The 18,922-nt window shown below is 37.6% G+C and overlaps 2 protein-coding genes across 2 annotated transcripts; both read left to right on the top strand.

Moving 5' to 3' along the window:
- Positions 1-1,204: 1,204 nt before the first annotated feature.
- Positions 1,205-4,240, top strand: LOC143470783 (aromatic-L-amino-acid decarboxylase-like). Its single transcript, XM_076969052.1, has 10 exons — positions 1,205-1,408; positions 1,591-1,711; positions 1,864-2,022; positions 2,512-2,630; positions 2,789-2,870; positions 2,986-3,080; positions 3,181-3,248; positions 3,367-3,457; positions 3,651-3,872; positions 4,079-4,240. The coding sequence occupies exons 1-9, from the start codon at positions 1,205-1,207 to the stop codon at positions 3,768-3,770; spliced, it is 1,059 nt and encodes a 352-aa protein (XP_076825167.1). The 3' UTR covers positions 3,771-3,872; positions 4,079-4,240.
- A 3,458-nt stretch (positions 4,241-7,698) lies between these two features.
- LOC143470615 (potassium channel, subfamily K, member 16-like) lies at positions 7,699-16,895 on the top strand. The gene is made up of 7 exons (XM_076968868.1): positions 7,699-7,716; positions 13,456-13,693; positions 14,538-14,658; positions 14,769-14,923; positions 15,027-15,207; positions 15,385-15,507; positions 16,090-16,895. Exons 2-7 carry the CDS (start codon positions 13,493-13,495, stop codon positions 16,317-16,319), a joined length of 1,011 nt encoding a protein of 336 aa, XP_076824983.1. The 5' UTR covers positions 7,699-7,716; positions 13,456-13,492; the 3' UTR covers positions 16,320-16,895.
- Positions 16,896-18,922: the final 2,027 nt, after the last annotated feature.

The raw sequence follows: 18,922 nt of genomic DNA, 5'->3' as shown, positions 1-18,922 counted from the left end.
TAAATAATTAATATTCGCAAATAATACTAATAATTAATTAGAGTCTTTGAAGTCTTGCAAGAAGTGAGGTCAGAAAATAACAGTTTTCATCAGAAGTGATTGCATTTTATCACAGAGGTTCCTCGTGATTTCGAATATGAATATCTAGGCCAAAATACTTCAAAAAGTTGCATAGTTTAACTTTTTGGCAAGGATCATATATCTATTTAAACAGCAATTAGAAAGTGAAAAGTCAGCATCAAATATCTTAATACGACAAACTTATGATTGCTGGATGCTCATTACTTAATATTTGTTTGTTCTATCTTTTAAATAATAACGTTATTAAATTATAGTATATATATTATTATATAGTCTGCAATAATTACATCCGATAATTTTTTTTATATTTGGCAACACGTTTGAAACGTTTACTACGTAGTTTTATAAAATGATTCTGCCAGCCAATCTAATACAAAAACTTTTCTAATGTGAAAATAATCCGCTTTTCCGTGGAGAAATTTAAAGTTGTTCTGTTTTTGCATAGTCAGTATTAATGATAGCAACTTATTAAGCTGCTTTTTGCTTTATTCGATCTTTGATCGCTACACAATGGATTTAGTAATTGAAAAAAAAGGAACTCATAAAGAAGGATGAAGAACAATCTGTAAGTGCCTATCTATTAAAGAAAGTGATAACTAAGCTATATAAACTTATACATATTTGATAAAAATTACTTCCGTGTGATGTTGTTGAATTCCAGGTTTTTCTCCCTCACTGTAACTCAGAAAAAATTTTCCTCCAATGGGATTGGAAACACCCGAATTTCGCGAAGCGGCTCATCGCATAATAGACCGAATAATAATCGATTACCATGAAGAGCTGCAATGCGGTGGAGTCACAATACCAGCAGTTGAACCAGGTAAGTGACCGACATCGACACCGTTAATTAATTACCTCTCAATATACATGTGGTACTTTGACATGTATATGGTAGAAACACTTCTAAATTGAAAAGCTGGAGTTTCTTTTGTTTCTTGCGAATGCATACGCTCATAAATGTATTAAAGAATTTAAAAAGTCTGCAACTTACTGTACTTAAAAGTTCTACCACTCGACAGCATCAATATCTGCAACACTTTCAAGGCCAAAAACTTTGTTTTGCAGTAATCATTCAAAAATCTGTCTTCTAAATACTGATTAAGTACTGACCCTTACAGGTTTTATGAAAGAGCGTTTACCAAACGTTGGACCGGAAAAAAAAGAATCCTGGCAAACAGTTTTTGACGACGTTGAAAACGTTGTAATAGATGGCACAGTGCATTGGTTATCGTCAAATTATTTTGGTTATTTTCCATCTGGAGTAAGTTATCCATCCATGCTTGGCGACATTCTGTGTTCCTCGACAGCAAACATTGGTTTCTCGTGGGTAGGAAAGTTTGGAGTTGTGATACTATAAGTTTTACATATTTGTACACAACTGCTGTCTTCCGACTATTTGAACTACGGTTGTAATAAATCCATTAATCATGACAAGTTAAAGTGGTTTAGGCTTCACTTTAGGTAAACATGAAACATATGAGAACGAACGGAACAGTATTTTGTTTGTAGGCATCTTCACCGAGTTGCACTGAACTTGAAACTGTTATGATGGACTGGCTCGCAAAAGCGCTCAATCTCCCTGATTTCTTTCTTCACAACAGACGGGGGCCTGGAGGTGGTGTAATTCAAGGTGGGAATGAGCTTATTTATTAGACAACTCCGAATAATGTAGTCCAGCGTAGTCATTTACTCATTTCATCATATGCATTATGCAGTACGATTATATACGCATAATAATCAGCAGCAACATTCACGTTTTTCACCATGAAAATGTAATAACAGGGAATGCCAGTGAATCTACTCTAATAACGCTGCTGGAGGCACGCAACAAAGTAATCCAAGAGGAGCTATCACGTGATCCAAAGCAAAGCATCCATGAAATAACAGCACGCATGGTGGCCTATGCATCCAGATACAGCCACTCATCGGTAGAGAGGGCAAGTAAGTTGCTTTATTTTGAAATGCAGCTTTGTTAGTTCTTAAACCTTATTTCCAAACGATCGAATTTCGATTGACGCATTGTAGGCGTTAGTTAAATTGTTTTAAGAATTGGTTCGCAAACTTTCCTCTGCAAACAAACCAAACGTTTGAAGACAAGCCAAAGCGGTAAAATGTAGCGAAGATAACTAAAGTAGCTGACCGTAATATAACTAATTATATGATAAGATATACCAAGTACCAAGACATTCCCAATGTACTTAATGTAAGATAAGTTGAATTAAACGATCACTTCAACTTGGGGTTAGTAAGCTACCCCTGCTTCTATATAATTTCTTCTATCGTAATAGATATTCGGAGGATTGCAGCTATAAAAGTTGGTACGAACCAGTAAATTTAGTAAAAACTTCTGAAACGATTTTTATAAGTAATCCTTTTTCAAGTAGCGAAGCAAACTTAGAGCTACCTTACTTGTTTGTGCAAATTTCATAGGTAAAGTGGCGTTAGTAACTATGCGACTTTTGGATGTCGATGAACATATTTCCGTCAATGGTTCTATTTTGCAAGAAGCCATTGAAGAAGATCGAAAGCAACGGAAAATACCCATGTTTGTAAGCATGAAAAGCTGCTCTCCTTAATATTTATGGTTTGAAATCTTCTTTGGCATGATTTAAAAAGATTATTTTATTTTGCCAATGAAACAACATGTCTTTATGTTTGTGTCGATAATGTTATCCTTGTAAAATCACAGACAAGATATGATTTTTAGGTATGTGCTACCATAGGGACTACATCATGTTGCACCTACGACAATCTTATGGAATTGAGGCCCATCTATACGTTTAAAACATGTTAACTTACCTGCCTATCCAAAGAGATACAGTAAAAAATTTTGATTAAATAATTTGTGAAAGACTTTACAGATGCTATGGTAAGATTTTACTTATGTTTCATATTTTAACTCAGGTGAGAAGGAAAATATTTGGTTGCATGTTGATGCAGCGTACGCAGGTAGCGCCCTCTTGTGTCCTGCGTATCGATATATAGCACAAGGTCTTCAGGTTGGAAGATTTCAATTATTCATTGTCATCTCTACTATCTACTATCTGCGGAAACGATGCGGCAAAGTGCAATAATGAAAATAGTCATGCTTGTTTTTAGCACGTCTCGTCGTTTAATTTTAATCCCCAAAAGTGGATGATGGTGAACCACGACCGCTCCGCATTATGGTATTTTTAATGTTTACTCTTAAATATGTCATTTGTATAAGAAAGCTACTTCTCGGGTGTTATTTTAATTAAATATTTTACAAGATGACAAATTATCGTCTTTTTAATCATGCTAAAGGGTGCGTAACAGCATCGACATTATGAATTCTATCAACCTCAACCCGGTTTATTCGCAGCAGGAAGAACAATCACAAACAATCGATTACAAGGTAACTTTGGTGCAAAACGTTTTATAATAAGTTAGAATGACGTATGCAAATGATATAGCCATTATGATAAAATTAACATTTTTTTCTTTTTCATGTGTTTGTGATAATTGTCACTTTGTTCAATCTTGCATTTCTTGTTTAAATTTTATCCTTAACAAAGCATTTTTCATCCCATATTTTTTAATATTTTCAGCATTGGCAACTACCATTGGACAGACGCTTTCGTTCGATTAAGTTGTGGTTCGTCATGCGCATGGTTGGGTTGGAAGGTTTGCAGCATCACATCAGAAAAGGTGTGAGTCAGGCGAAGTAGTTTGAGAAGCTACTTCGGTCTGACGGGCAATTTGAAGTTGTATTTCCAGTAACGCTTGGACTTGCTTGTTTCCGTTTACTTTCTTCTGATGCCACACTTAAGGTGAAACACGTTAGCCTGAATCAAAGCATTATAATGCAAAACAAGTTTTCTTTCTTTATTGATTACAGATTCTTTAACACTTTTGTTTAGCGTCTTGAGTTTTTTCATCAAATGATGAGTTACCTTTTTTTTACTAAATGTTTAGCATCGTTTCAGTCTATTATTTTTAACTTTGAATTTGTGTCTTATGTTTTGCTTGTATGCAGGATATAAATGAATTGAACTCGAAACTTCACGATGAAATAGAAAAGGACCGTGTATACGTGCTCACACCGTCGCGTGTTAATGATGTTTACTTTTTGCGCTTTTGCGGGGGAATGAACTTCTGCAATGCAAAAAGTGTCAAAAGATGTTGGAAGTATGTTCAGCAAAAGGCAGACTTCGTTTTGAATTTGGTGGGGATTTAGAAATCAAATGGCATAGAGTCATAGACAATGACAACTGCAGTAATAAAAGATTATGTTGTAGATAATACAAAACTAAAAAGGTGCATAACAGTGTATTGATAAAGCAAGACCTGGTACCTCAAAACCACTTATGTATGGACGCTAAATCCATCCTCATTGCCTTAAAAAAGTTTGCGCAAAGCCGTATTATTTTTGAACGATTACGGAAGTGAATTTAAGCATGACAAAAAATTTCCTAAATTGAACGGTATATTTCATAATTGCATTTCCTAGTTTTTATTTTGTAAATACAAGACAGCATTCATAATGTTTCATGTACTTTTGAAAAGTCAGGATTAGTCATCAAAGAGAAACACACTTCTTATATTTATAAAAATTTTACGTATTCGTCATGGGGAAAGTTCATTTTTTATTACTTGAAACTTTTGCGCAAACTTATAACGTCACATGTTAAAACCTGTATGCAAGACCCAATGGAGAAAAGAAGTACACGTTTTAGTTCACATATGCAAAAGGACTATTTCTCTCTAAGTATTATATATGTCATGCAGCCCGCCATTAAGGAAAGGATCGCCATTAGGAAAAGCGACCAAGGGGAAAAACAGCCAAGTTTTTAATTTTAGTTATTTAAGTTGAAGTAATACTTGGATTAGACCAAGGGTCGGCAACCTACGGCCCGGCCTGCGAAATCGTCCGGCCCGAGACATAAAAATGGTGCGAAGGCGGTAGATTAGTATCTCGTACTAAGTACGAGATTGTCTGTAGACTAGACTAGTCGTTATAGATACAAAGAGAGATGCACACGAGCTTGAATTACTGAATTTTCCTCACGCTTTTCCGACATTCGTTCTCTACAAAATAAATTCAGGCTATTCAGTACTCCTTTTGATGTGGACGCCAATACCATTCCCGAAAAATTTCAAATGGAACTTATTCAAGTGTGAATACATATATTTTGCTCTTTTTGTGATTGGTATGATTGAGATTGCAGCAATGTAGCGTAATATACTGAAGTGAGTGTGAATTATAGTATTAATGAAAATTCCGGCCCGCCAAAGAGTTGTACACTCGACATTTGGCCCGTGACTAGCAAAAGGTTGCCGACCCCTGGATTAGACGATAAGGTTTTCACTTAAAATGAAAAATAAGACTTAAAACAAGGGTTGACAACATTTATGATGCAAATACGTATCAGGAAATATGATTACTGGTACACGTGTTTAACTATGCATGTAACGACAAATGAAGTAGCATTGTACTGAAGTTGACCGAGGTTTTTGTTATGCATTAGCTCTGATAGCTAGTTGTTGCACTTTGTGTGAAATTGGTGTAGCCTACACTCTGCGACCTCAAAAGTCGTCGGGGGAACCGGAGTTTGGAAAGCCCATAACCATCTAATTATTGTAATCGTTCATCTTTAACCCTATTTACACTATGTTGTGGTCTCTCCTGCACAAGGGATCGCGTCAATTGACCGTGAACAAATTAACCGGCGACAATTGGTTGTGATCAACTGACCGGCAACATATTGGCCGGCGATCAAATTAACCTTACAATTGTATGAAATAAGTAGTACAAATTAGCATTGTTGTTTATTCAAATTATATGATTTAAGTGATAATTAGGGCAACCAAAAGTCAATATGGTCAATTTTTAAACCTGATCAGAATGCTATCAAACAAGCACAAAACAAATTTCAGCTTTGTACGACGTGTAGTATAGAAGTTATTAGGTCAATATAAAGTCAAAATGTTACGTTACGTCAAAATACGGTCAGGTTCTAGGTCTAGGTCAATTTACGTCACGGTCAGTTGTCCCCGGTTAGTTTGTTCGCGGTCAATTTCCCACGGTTAATTGTCGTAGAACCTCCTGCACACAGTCTCAGCAAAACGTGGCGTAGACCTACAGTTGAATTGATTGCTGTAGAAATTTGAAGTTTGGTGACTTTTCCTAATAAAGGTTCAGCTATTTGCCCATGTTTGTTTTATAAAGTTGGATTTTGTAATTTTTGAACTATTGTCATATTTTCATAACTGTCATATTGTCGTTTGCTCTCTCTTCGCATTGAAGCGCATCGTTTTCGCTTACTCATTCACGCACAACTAACTCGACTAACTATTCTCTTGTGTTCTCTTCTTGCGGTCAACTGATTTTCCACACAGCGAGGACGCGGCGTAACAAGAAAAACTTCTAGAAACTTGTAGAAATACTCAACTTATACTCAATACACTTTCATTAGTTTTACACTTATGATGTATACAGGAAGCCAGATGTTTTTGCTACTAACCTGTAAAAATTCGATCAGTTACGACGTATAGTTTTCGAGTAATTAACGATTAAAAATGTGTGTGCAGTGTCGGCCACACTTAGGTAAAATAGTGATGTCGCGCACCCGGTTTAGATAGGGTTAACAACGACCTATTGATGGTGAAAAAGGTCTTGGCTTTGTTTAAGATTGTTCACTTTGAGGGATCACTACTGTCAATATCGTCAGAGAGGTTTTGTCCCAGTGGCCAGATTTTAAACAATAGTGAATACCATACTTGTTTTATGAAAGCGTTAATTATCTTACGCTCCATTGCGTACGGAATTGTTCTTGAAATCGCTTGAGTACAGCACAGAAACAATAAAAACTCGGTACAACACAGCAAGGCTGAAAGTAAGCAAAGGGCTTGTATTCTGGAATCAGTTCGTAATTATACGTGTTAACTGAGAAGCTGAGCGCGTTGTGTGCTTTAGGTTACATTGCGAATAAGGTTAAAGGATTAACAACGTTTTTTTACTAAATCCACAATCTAAACGAATGACATTTCACATGCTTCCGGGTTTCTTCCAGTCTTATTATGTCACGCGTCTAAACTACAAGTCAGATAATTTCTACGCGAAACTGAAATGAGTTGTCACACGATTTTTACGCCTGGCGGCATAAGGTTTAATAGGGCATCAGTTTCCCGTTGAATATATTGGAACGGCAAGACAAAACGATGCTGTGTACAGTGAGTAGACTCGTTAAGGTACTTAAATAATTAATTAATCAAATCGACGTCTTTCTCTATACTTTAGAATTAACGTCACTTTTGGGCTATGCAGAAAATTAGTTAGTTTCAGGTAGTTTTGGTTTAGTTATTGGAGTTGTTAATAACTACCGCGATTGTCCTAATTTTTATCCAACGACAGCTCGGGCAGTGTATCTCACACTAGCTCGCACTGCGAAGGGTTTTGTAGTCGACTGTCACAGAAACCGATTTCAGGTTGTACCTAGTATCAATCTTCTTTTTGTGTTTACTACACAAAAACCAGAAGTAGTTAACGTTGTCATAGACAGTATAGCCTAGTAAAAAATGTGGAAATATTTTGCAATACCTTTAAAGAAACTTGGGACGCGCTTGAGCAAACAAAGCCTTTTCACGGCAAACTGAACTGGGCAGGGCTCAATGGTATGTATAAGCCAGTCACTAGACTCCATCTTACCTTGTGTTCTTTTTGCTTTCTATGTAGTGCACTAGCAATACGAGATAGATGTTCTAGAATCTCGAATCTAGATCACTGCGCAGCGAACTTCTACTCTATTTACAACTCAGATAGTAAAGTGTGGTAGTTCTAGTAAAGCAAATATAGCGTTATTGTCTTCCTTTTTCAACGTGCTAAAGTTTTAAGATCATAGATTTGTGAAAACGCGAGTTAAATGAAAATGCAACCGTTTGCTGACGAATGATTAAATACATGTTATTTGCTGTATGATTTGTACGATCTTTGAAGGCGTACTAGCTTTTAGATATGCAAGTATGCATCATTGTACCAGCTGGGTAGTGTGCGTCATTTGAATTTATGGAGCTGCCAAGATTTAAATGAACCATCTGTGTTTGTATCTCGCTATCACGTTGATTTATTTGTGAGTTCTATCGATTTGCTTACCAGGTTTTTATTTGGCATCGCCCAATAGTTATGATAAACGACCAATACTATAAAATTACGCACACTTTCCAAATACAGAAACATTATCACGTAAATGCGAGCAAGAACAGCTTATCTGCATAGGAAACGTTCTGAGCAGTAGGCGCCACATTATATGAACTGCGGCGTTTAAATAAAATTTTAGAATGAGGCCTTGTAGGCTAAATACATTATCTGCATACTACTAAAGGTTGTAAAACAGTTTTTGTATACGTCCTCCCGGAAATTACGTCATATCACAAATAGAAGCATTTTATAAAGCCACCGTTATCGCTGAATAGGCTCAAATGATTGCGTGGTTGGTCATACTTTCATGCTCGAGCTTGCGGTAAATATTGCAATAAAAGATCGGAAGGTGTGGTTTTGATGACACGTTCTGCTTCACACAAAGGTTTATTTTATAATGAGATCATTAGCCCGTCACAACGGACCTTAGCGACCATTTCGATATTAATTCGATCAGCTTCATACGTTAAAATGTTGGACAGTTATCACTATGCACGGTATGTTACCATCTGCGTAAGTAAATAATTCAATCGTCATGTATCGCACTATCTCGTCGCGCTTGTAGGTATTGCCGGAATGCGTGTTTGGCATTTACTAGTTTATCAAGTATGCGATTTCATGACATCACTAGGCCTGACCAGGGCCGGATTAAGACGAAACTGGGCCTGATGCTGCAGCGCAAAAACAGGCCTATTTTTTCTAGGCATTGGTACATATGCATTCGACACTCTGACTCCACCGTACACGCGTAATCAGACCGACCAAAGAGCCTTTATTGCTTTCGACGCAGTCAGCCAAATTTTAATGAACATGAACAATAATAACGACGTGTTATCGTAAAAACTCGAGAGTAACATCAGGCTATGTAACACCAACACAATTCAATACCAATATTGCCTGAAAAGCGGAGTTAATGAAGAAAAGGCTAATCCAGATCAACTTAACGTTGGCATATTGTCAATGCTGCGCTAGTGCTGCTTACTTATACTACTGTTTTTCGAGCCTTAGCAAGCGCGAAATCTTCGATCATGTCAGTGCAGTCAAGGCTGCTCAGCACCTCATGTTCAATGCTCATAAGCGCCAGCATGTTTAGCCTTTCCTCCCTCATCGAGGACCGCAGCTCTCCTTTGACTATTCCCAGTTTTGAGAAGCTCCGCTCGCCGGAGGCATTAGACACCATCAAGCACAGATAGATGCGCAAAGCAATCTCGACGTTTGGAAATGTTTGAGAAAGGTTCAACGACGACAAAACCTTGTACATGGTAAGCTCTGCTGACTCGTTCACACTCACCGATTTCTGGGTGCGCATAAATGCAGCAAACTGTATGAGCTCAGCCACCAGCGTGTCTTCCAAGTCATCTGGATACGAGGAAACGAGATTTTGAGCTTTATTCTCGATCTGCTTTATGCTCAATGACGTTAGCTCCGAAAGAAATCCGAATGTTGTAGATATATCCTCATACGCCTTCATTCGCTTTTCCAGTTCAGCTAACAGTCTGTCGATCATGACCAGATATATATGGGTTTTGAATGTTTCCCTAGGGGTGAGGTTTTCTTCGTTTGCAGCTCCTTCATCAGGCATTCGCTTTCGCTTACGGCCTCGACGTTCTTCAGCCTTGTATTCGCCGTGAGGAACCTTTTCGATCGCCATCTGCTCATACACGTCAAATCTGTCCCGTGCAAATTGAATCGTGTCGACCAGTGATGCCAATAAACTAGTTGCCGTATTCAGACTGACTGTAGGGTCTTGGAGGCTAATGCTCGTACTGTTGAGACGGCATAGGATATCGTTCCAGGCAGTCGCCATAACTGCTGTCTCAAGTTCGTCCATCCTGCGCGAAAATCCGTCGGCCTGGTTTCTCGTATCGGCCTTCTGCTCCTTATCTGCCGCAAGCTCATCCAGGACTTCTTGAATGCTCTTCCACCCTTCTACTAGCGCTTTGACAGCATCTGCACGTTCACACCATCGGGTTCCAGACAAACCTTTGAGCGTTAATGTGCAGCGATTCTTCAGTTTCTGCCAGCGATATGTCGATTCAGACAGGAAAACGTATAGTCCATTGACAAAATGAAAAAACCTGGTACAGCCAGCGCAGCTATTAACAGCCTGGTCTCCTACCAGGTTTAAACTGTGGTTGCAGCATGGAATAAAAGCAGCATATTTACATTCTCGCTTCACAATTGCCTGGACACCGTTGTACCGTCCTGACATGTTTGACGCATTGTCATACGACTGGCCTCTGCAGTTAGTAACATCCAAGCCATTTTCCTTCAGAAAGTTCAGAAGTATGCTAGCCATGTGCGTAGCGGTGTGTCTCATCATAGGCAAGAATGTCAGGAACCGTTCAACTGGACCCAACGGCAGAACATATCGAATAACAATCGTTAGCTGGTCGAGGTGTGATACGTCAGGTGTAGAGTCAATCGAGACAGAGAAATACTTCGCCTTCTTGGCTTCTTTCAGGATGGTGTCCTGCACCTTTTGTCCCATGAGCTGCACCAGCTCCTCGCAAATTGTGGATGACAAATAAGAAATGTGACCTTTCCCGCAGTTCGCATATTTTCTAATATGGCTAGCCAGCAGAGTATCGTACTCCGCCAACAACTCAATGATGCCAAGGTAGTTACCATTATGAGGGGAACCTATGATCTCATCCGCGCCCCTTATAGCAAGGCCACGCTTAGCTAGGAATATCAGAACGTCGATGAGCCGCTTTACAATCTGGCGCCAGTAACACCGCTCTTCCTCGACCTGTTTAGCGGCTAGGTAGTCAACACGACCGGCCTCCCTCTGTCGGCTCGCAAAAGACAACATAGCCTTGCGATGACCATCGCTGCTTTCATGCATTTTTATTCTGGATTCGCCTGTCCTCCAATTGTCGAAACCGCCGGATACGAACTTGGTTGCTTGAACAGCATTACCACCGAACAACTTGCATGCAAAGCAGAACACCTTCCCGGTCGAAGGCGAGTAGCACAACCATTGTCTATAGGATTTTTCACCATTGAGCGGATGCGTACGCACGAAGAAGGTCTTAGTGCATCGACGTTGGAATGATTCACCTAGGTATTGTCTGGCGCTCTCTTCAAACATCGATTCAGTGTGTTGGCAGTGTTTTGAACCTTTCTTGGCCCAATATTCCCGAGTGTCGGCGTTGATTTTACCCCACTGTCCTAAATCATTGGTGATATCCTCCAGCGTTTGCGCCAGTGCTTCGCCAGTGATAGCGTCTCCTTTCACCTCTGCTCTCTCCGCTGAACTTTCCCGCTCTTTATCCTCTCTTTCCTCATCAGGTTCATCTTGCTTGGCCTGGTCTTCAGGAGCGCTCGAATTCGCAATCGCATCCGACGCAGGCAATTGAGACGAAGCTGCTCGCATTCCAAAGTATGAACTCAGTTTTGGAATTTTCGCCAGAAGCTTTTCTTGTTCTGCTGCTTCTTTCCTTTTCTTTTTCGCTTTATCCCATCCACTGAGTTGAGACGCCATAGCAAGCGTGCACAAAACGCAGCTAAATTTGTAAATTGTGGAACCGTAAAATTTATCGCATTAACTTGAAATCTTCCGTTACAATAAACACAACGCCGTATATTTAGCCTACGTCACAGTGCAAAAAAAAAACATTAGCAATTGTCTTAGAATTAAGGCAGTCGCTAGCGTCCAAGTGAACCCCAATGCTTTCCATCATTTTTTGTTATAAACTGACACTGGTTTCCATCATTTTTTGTTGTGAACCGGTAGTTGTTTGCACGGTGTTAGCTTGTGAATCGGCAATGAAACAACATTGAACTCAACAATAATGATTGCTAACTCTTTTCCCAACCATAATGAGTACTAATCTTACTGCCTTAACCTAATCTATTCCTAAGGTTTAGCCTAACTCAGTGGTTCTCAACCGCCGGTCCGCGAAGTACCGTATCTTACTTTCTGCCAAGCTAATTTTAATCTGGAATCATAAGCATTGCAAAGTTGATACTTCCTGTAAAACTCATTTTACGCTTGGCCGATTCACAGCAGTAGGCTAAAACTGGCATAGCCTATCTCTCCTTCGTTGATACAGCAGAACTGTTTAATAATAAAGGTTAACCTTCCGATGACCTAGATTTTGTGCCGTTTATGATTGTTTCGTCATAAACTGCGTCTAGCTTTCAAAAAGTTTTGTAATACAAGGTCATTCTTCACTTTTCAGATGCTGCAATAGCTTGTCCTGTTAAACTACAGAAGGATTAATATGGAATCAACGAACCAACAAGTGTATTTTAACAAGAAGGAAAAAACTAAGACTTCTGAAACAAATAATTCTCAAAATGGAAATGAACCAAGTATCAGTAGGTGCAAATGTAAACTACGAAAAGGGCATATGCAGATAAGTTGAGTGTCACAGAGGGAAGTAAGAAACGAAAAGGGGAATTTGTCAGGCAATACAATAAAAATACTTGGAGCTTGGTTTTACAATAGTTCCGGGTAGTGAACAATCGTCACGGCCCTAATGTTTGGTGTGCTCCCAAATTCTGCCAAATGACGTTATGAAACCTTCTAAAGTTGTTCGTCACTTTCATTCAAAGCACAACAATCTTGAAGGCAAGCCACTTGAATATTTTGGACGAATATTCTCTGATATGAACGATTAAAAAAAGCAAATGAAAAGATGACGACTACCGAAAAATCCTTTCTTCATGAATCCTATCTAGTTTCTCTACGAATAGTTAAAACCAAAAAAAGCATACACGATTGGGGAAGAGTTAATAAAGCCGTGCATCTTATCTGCGGCTGAAGTAATGAAGGGCCCTGAAACAGCTCGAAAAGTGTTATAATTTTTCATCTTAAATAAGTAGTCTATGCCAAAATCTTGCTTTATCTTACGTGCCTAGGCGTAACACTGTGCCTAGGCGTGCGAAAGTCGGACTACAAATTTCATAATAAGAATTATTTGTGGGTTAATTAAGCAAAAGAAAACTGTTCAGCGTCCGGAAAATTCACGTCTGTTTTCGTCTGGGCCTATTTCAGGAATGGGCCTAATGCTGCAGCATCAATAGCATCCACCTTAATCCTGCACTGGGCCTGACCATGCTTGCTCGGGTTTAATATTTGTAAATTTTGCTGTGTGATGTACTTTAAGATTTATTTAACATCTGGTCCTGTGGTGATACCCTAACTACATGATTAACTGTATACTGTATAAGTAAATTTAATAAAGCACTTACTTATTCTCACAAAGGGTATTTATTTGCGGTAAGAAATATTTTTCATCCCAAATGCGGTGGCGGATTCTGTTCGGCCTAGTCTCGTTTTATGTCGTCTATCTGCTGATTGGGGCAGGGGTCTTCTATGCTTTGGAGTACACCCACGAGGAAAACAGATGCCAGGAGTACTTGGAAAATTTAGCTCAGTACAATTTGACACAAGCCAGAAGCACAGGAAACGTTAGTGTTGAAGATTTACGAAATTTTATTCAAGTGAGTTGTTGCTATGTGTTTTGTTGTTGTTGTTGTGTGTGCTTTGATATTGAAGTTTAGTTGATTTTGATGGATACAGTTTATGCTAAACAACAGCTTAAATGAATTAAATCAGCATACGGAATTTTTAATTTCATTAATAATGGTTTCAAACTAAAATTAGGTGTGGTGAGTCATATTGGTTGTATTGGGGTGACCATATCAATTCTATCAAAGGATAAATAATTCGCACTATAACAAATTCAAAAACATTAAAATAAGACCATCAACAAATGAAAATTGGAATAAAATCAACAGCATAACTATTGAGTTATCTACAAAAAAGATTCTTGAACGTATTTTTAGTGGCATTGTTGAAACCCTAGTAACTTACCGTATTTCAATGATATTATTACATTGTGTATATTACATTGTGTCATTCTTATAAGTAGGCATTCTTTTTTATTAGCCGCTAGCTTTTATAGGCGCTGTAACAACCTATTTGTATAGTCGCTGTACTCGTTAAAAACCAACAACGTTTGTCTTTCTCAGTTTGAGAGTGTAATATATGAACGAAATTGTAAAGAGATATTCATGCTTTAACGTAATTACCAGAACTACACATTGTCATTGGCAGTTGAATTACGTAGATGTTTTGTTCAAAATTTTTTATGCAATGCGTTTTTCAGCTAATGGTTAAAAACTTCCTTTGTCGATAACAGTTTTTGGCGATAAAGATTTTTAACCAAATCAATTCTTCCAGCCCTATTTCTAGAGCAGTTAGTGTACTCGTAATTTTACCGTATAGTTTCATATTTGTTTCATAAGTAGGTTTCTTACTGATTTACACTTATCTTTTATATAGCTTGTGCTCAAGGCCCCACAATATGGTGTACAATTTGACTCAACATCGACTCCCAGTTGCGCACACAACTGGTATTACCAAAACGCAATTTTCTTTGCTGGCACCGTAATAACTACTATCGGTGAATGAAAATTATTTTTCTATTTAAACACATTATAGCAATGATATAAAAAATTATTTTATATACAGATAGTTTTTTTCTCGAAATTTTTATCTTACATGCTGTAATAGGTTACGGAAATATATCACCTAACACTCGTGGTGGACAGACGTTTTGCATATTTTTTGCCATTGTTGGACTACCCCTGTTCGCCGTCATGTTTGGAGCGATCGGGGACAAGTTTGCTGCCTTCTTCAAAAAGCTTGATCGCAGAATGAAAAGCAAGGTACGGTTGAGCTTTTTGCTACAAATTCTTCAACCAGGCTTGATTTGATGATTTTGTGCAAACATTAAGTTTTTTTTAAGTAATTAGTATTTTCCAAACACAGGGAAGAAATACAAAGTTACGTAAAACAGTTGTTCTGTTGGCAACAACCTCATTCATGATAATATTTTTCCTTCTCGTTCCATCTGTCATCTTTGTAGCGGTTGAGGAATGGACTTATCACGAAGCTTTTTATTATTCCTTCATTAGTTTGACGACAATTGGCTTTGGCGACTTTGTTGCCGGTAAGTAAAACTGGTAAAGTTTTGTTTTCCATAATACGCAAGTAACCATACGGGATTATTGATCTCTGTGTGCACATAATTTACTTACGAGAAAGCGGTGTGAATTGTAGGAGAATACAAACATGACAATATTTTTTAAAATATTTCATAGACTGCTTGTTATCAATTATCCTATAGGTTCCAATCCCGACCTCACGTACCCCAGTATCTACAGAATTTGTGTCTATTTTTGGATTCTCTTCGGCCTCGCTTTCATGGCAGCTGTTATAAGTTTGTTTTCTGATTTGATCAAAGGCTCGGGTAAAAATTCTTATAAAATTGTTTCTACTATACGGAAATTGGATTTTAGTATATTAGTGTAGCGTAGTAGTCTAGTATAGTATAATTGTGGGTCCGTAGTAATTTATCTTATTGCTAAATTTAGTCACTATTTTAAGATGTTTGTTTCATTTTTCATACCAAACAAATCTCAAGTGTTAAATTTCTGACTACGTTTTAGACGTGGCCAGAATGTCATCGACCCACTATTTCAATAATGTTCAGTGAAGCGTGGAAAATGTTGGTCGCTTGATTAATGTGTGATTTCTATTTATATAACAGAGGAAAGCCGCTTTGAAACCGATGCACTAAAATATTTTTATTTACTATTCCGAAAATTCTTGAGCAATGGCTACCAACAAAATTTTTCTCCTCCATTTCTTTGTTCAAATATTTAGAAACGTAAATTAGTGAAAAATATGATAACTGACATGCCCTTGTACTACGGCGTGTACTATATCATACCATATGTGCTCTTGTAGATAAAACTTAACTTAATACCAAATTGCTATAAAGTAGGATATAATTTGCCGCGAAGCTATAAAATTTTGCTCACTTCAACAGCGAACAAAGCGTCAAAGAAACCGTCGGAAACAAAGTTGGACGGAGAAGACGTGGACGAGGCATCAGGCAACCCAGGTGCTGACATAGACAACGTTTCATTGAAAGTACCCAATGGAGCTAAACCGTTTATTAAAGTTGTTGACGACAAAGTAACCTCAGATGGCGACTCAGAGACAAAAGTCTCAAATGAAGATGCAAAAACACACGCTGCTCTAACGACGATTAGCTGAAAGTTTTATGCAGTTATATCCTCCTTTACGAATGTATTTCGATATTTTATTATCATACCAAATTTTATAATATAATATTGCGTAACACTATTTAAATTAAATGTTTTATGTGCTCGAAACTCGAATATGATTGGTAAGACTTTTGATACTTTTGTGTCAGCATTTTACTTACAACAATATTTTTGAACTTTATATCGATTTCTTCACAATTGTTTTTAATGTTGTAGTTGCAATGTATTAAAACGTACTTTGATGAACAAGATTAATACAATGTTATCATTTACTGACGTTTTTCAGAAATTAAAATCGCTTAATCCGTTGAAGGCGAAATGAAACTTGTTTTCTCTGTTTGCTATTTAATGAAACATCAAAATTTTTCCAGTGCTAGGTGACAATTTTAAGTGCTATTTTTCTGTTTATTCTGTTATTTGACGACAAAATTTTGCGGCAAAATTTTTGCGATACTCTCACGTTGTATATAATCTATGGTATACAGCCGTCATTTTATTGTTATCCATATTTTCACCAGGCTTATTCGCTTTGTTTTACAAGGTATATATTAACAAAAACCCATAAGTGCTTGCTTACTTGACGAAAATGTATCCGACTTCTAAAAACTGTGGTTTTTATCGTATAAACAAGTCGTCGCCATCGGCCTTTGCTTCACCCACTTTATGGAGACCTCGACGAATATTCCTGGTCAATAGGTATCACTAAGTCTGTCATTTAGTAAATTAATTGGCACGTCATATAACTATTCCGTATAGGGGAAACATACTACCTGGAATTGGTTTACTAAGTGTGTTTTAACTGTAATCAACAAAATGTCATGAAGTTGAGGTCTCAAGCGAGTACTTTGGCTGCCTGTTTTTGATAATTAGAAATCGCTGTATATGTCACAAAATTTTCAATATCGTCTTGTAACAAGGTGGCCACAGCAGCAATACAACTATATAGCAAGAAACCTTTATCCAAGTTTTTAGAATTTCAATGATCCCGTCAACAAACATCACTTATAAGAGATGCAGTAATTTAAATAAAGATCATATAGCGATTTAGTTTTCTAACCGTCAGCTTCCAGAAGCATTTCCCTTCACAGGTGGATTTTGGATTTTACGTTGTGGTTTACATTTTTGCGGCTGCAGTTAGGTATGACGGAGAAAATTACGTTAGATGCAACTTCGTGTGTTGAATTTAATTATTTGTGGGTTTTGTTATTGTTGAATCGAATCGACATTCTGAGTTTGAAACGATTCGTTTTTATTTTGTGTTTAGAAATACGATATACATTACAATATACGTACGTACGAACGGTAAACTTTACAAAACGTAACTTTCCACTTCAAGTTGGTCAATAGCAGCGAACAACTCAGCGCAATCAACACTGAAGAAATTGCCATTGTTGCTGTCCTGCAATAATTAAGCTGCATAATGTCAAGCTGGTGACCAAATTATTTAATAATTAATTGCGTCGAGGTCAATTTATTTGTGTCCTTGATACTCTTACTGTTACTGCTCATGGTTGGGTTCCGTTCGTGGGGATTCTTGGCGTGGAGAAAAACATCTCACGAAAAAATATTTATTATGAATTAAGTATTTTTTCTCAATGTGCTACATAAGCGGTCAACTGTTTCAAGTGGACAGTGTTGTCCATTTTGTTCTCGTGATACTTCGCTTTCTTAAAATCGATTATCTGTTTAGGATCCGGTTTAACTGTCCAAGAACATTTTTTCCTATTTTTGCAATGCTAGATACAGATGGTAAAACATTCTTCTTTCATGGTATATACTGTATCTAACAACTTGGTATAATGATTTAGCCAAACTTCGTGTCATGCTGTATATATATATAGCATGACAGTTGCCATTCGTGTTTATTTACGCGAAATTGGAGTAATATTTTTAGCTCGGTGAGAACTTTTATGCTAGCATTGCCTGTAACATTGTTTATTGTACTTCGATCGTCAATGGTTTATCAGTTCATTTTTAGTCGTATTCGTTGCAGTCAAAAAACTGCCATTAACCGTTTTAGCAATTTTAACTGAACAAACGTATTTGCTTTGTTTTGCAACGCAAAGAAAAAATGGGCAACAACCGATAAAAGGTCAGGCCAACTTGACAAACAATTAACTAAATGGATCTTCATTTATCAAACGTTTACGTGTACACACTACCCTGTACAGTTTAAAAAAAAACTAATTAACATTATTAAGTGAACAAAAGATGGTCGTCGCCAGTGGTGTTTATTCGCTTCGTTATAGAAAACTCGGCAAACATCTTGGGTCAAGAGTTATCGTTGGTCGCGTTGCTCGGCAGCGATATAACTGCTGATACCGGGCTGGTTCTTGACCCTATATGGCTTAGGTCAACATGACTACCGCATAGGAAGCAACGTATACCAGAAGTAATCCATCAATCATGTTATTTCTCGTCAAAAACGCCATGGAGACGAAACAATCAAGTCAGTTGTTATTAGCATGCGCTAATGAATGAAAAAAAGTGACAAAGCCGAAAAGGTTTAAAACGTACTCAAAAATAATAATTAAGGTAATAATTGTTTGCAACAACTAGCACAGCCACTAAAGCCATAGGTTATTCTGTAAC

This window comes from Clavelina lepadiformis, chromosome 9 (genome assembly GCF_947623445.1).
Source record: "Clavelina lepadiformis chromosome 9, kaClaLepa1.1, whole genome shotgun sequence".
Taxonomy (NCBI): Eukaryota; Metazoa; Chordata; class Ascidiacea; order Aplousobranchia; family Clavelinidae; genus Clavelina; species Clavelina lepadiformis.
This window is presented reverse-complemented; position numbering and strand designations above follow the sequence as displayed.

Excerpts from the sequence above, each read along its gene's own strand:
- LOC143470615 (XM_076968868.1), top strand. The coding sequence starts at position 13,493 with ATGCGGTGGCGGATTCTGTTCGGCCTAGTCTCGTTTTATGTCGTCTAT. Across the intron at positions 15,208-15,384 it reads CTTTGGCGACTTTGTTGCCG|GTTCCAATCCCGACCTCACG; the intron begins GTAAGTAAAACT and ends ATTATCCTATAG. Across the intron at positions 15,508-16,089 it reads TGATTTGATCAAAGGCTCGG|CGAACAAAGCGTCAAAGAAA; the intron begins GTAAAAATTCTT and ends TCACTTCAACAG.
- LOC143470783 (XM_076969052.1), top strand. The coding sequence starts at position 1,205 with ATGAAAGAGCGTTTACCAAACGTTGGACCGGAAAAAAAAGAATCCTGG. Across the intron at positions 2,871-2,985 it reads CATCTATACGTTTAAAACAT|GTGAGAAGGAAAATATTTGG; the intron begins GTTAACTTACCT and ends ATTTTAACTCAG. Across the intron at positions 3,081-3,180 it reads ATATAGCACAAGGTCTTCAG|CACGTCTCGTCGTTTAATTT; the intron begins GTTGGAAGATTT and ends GCTTGTTTTTAG.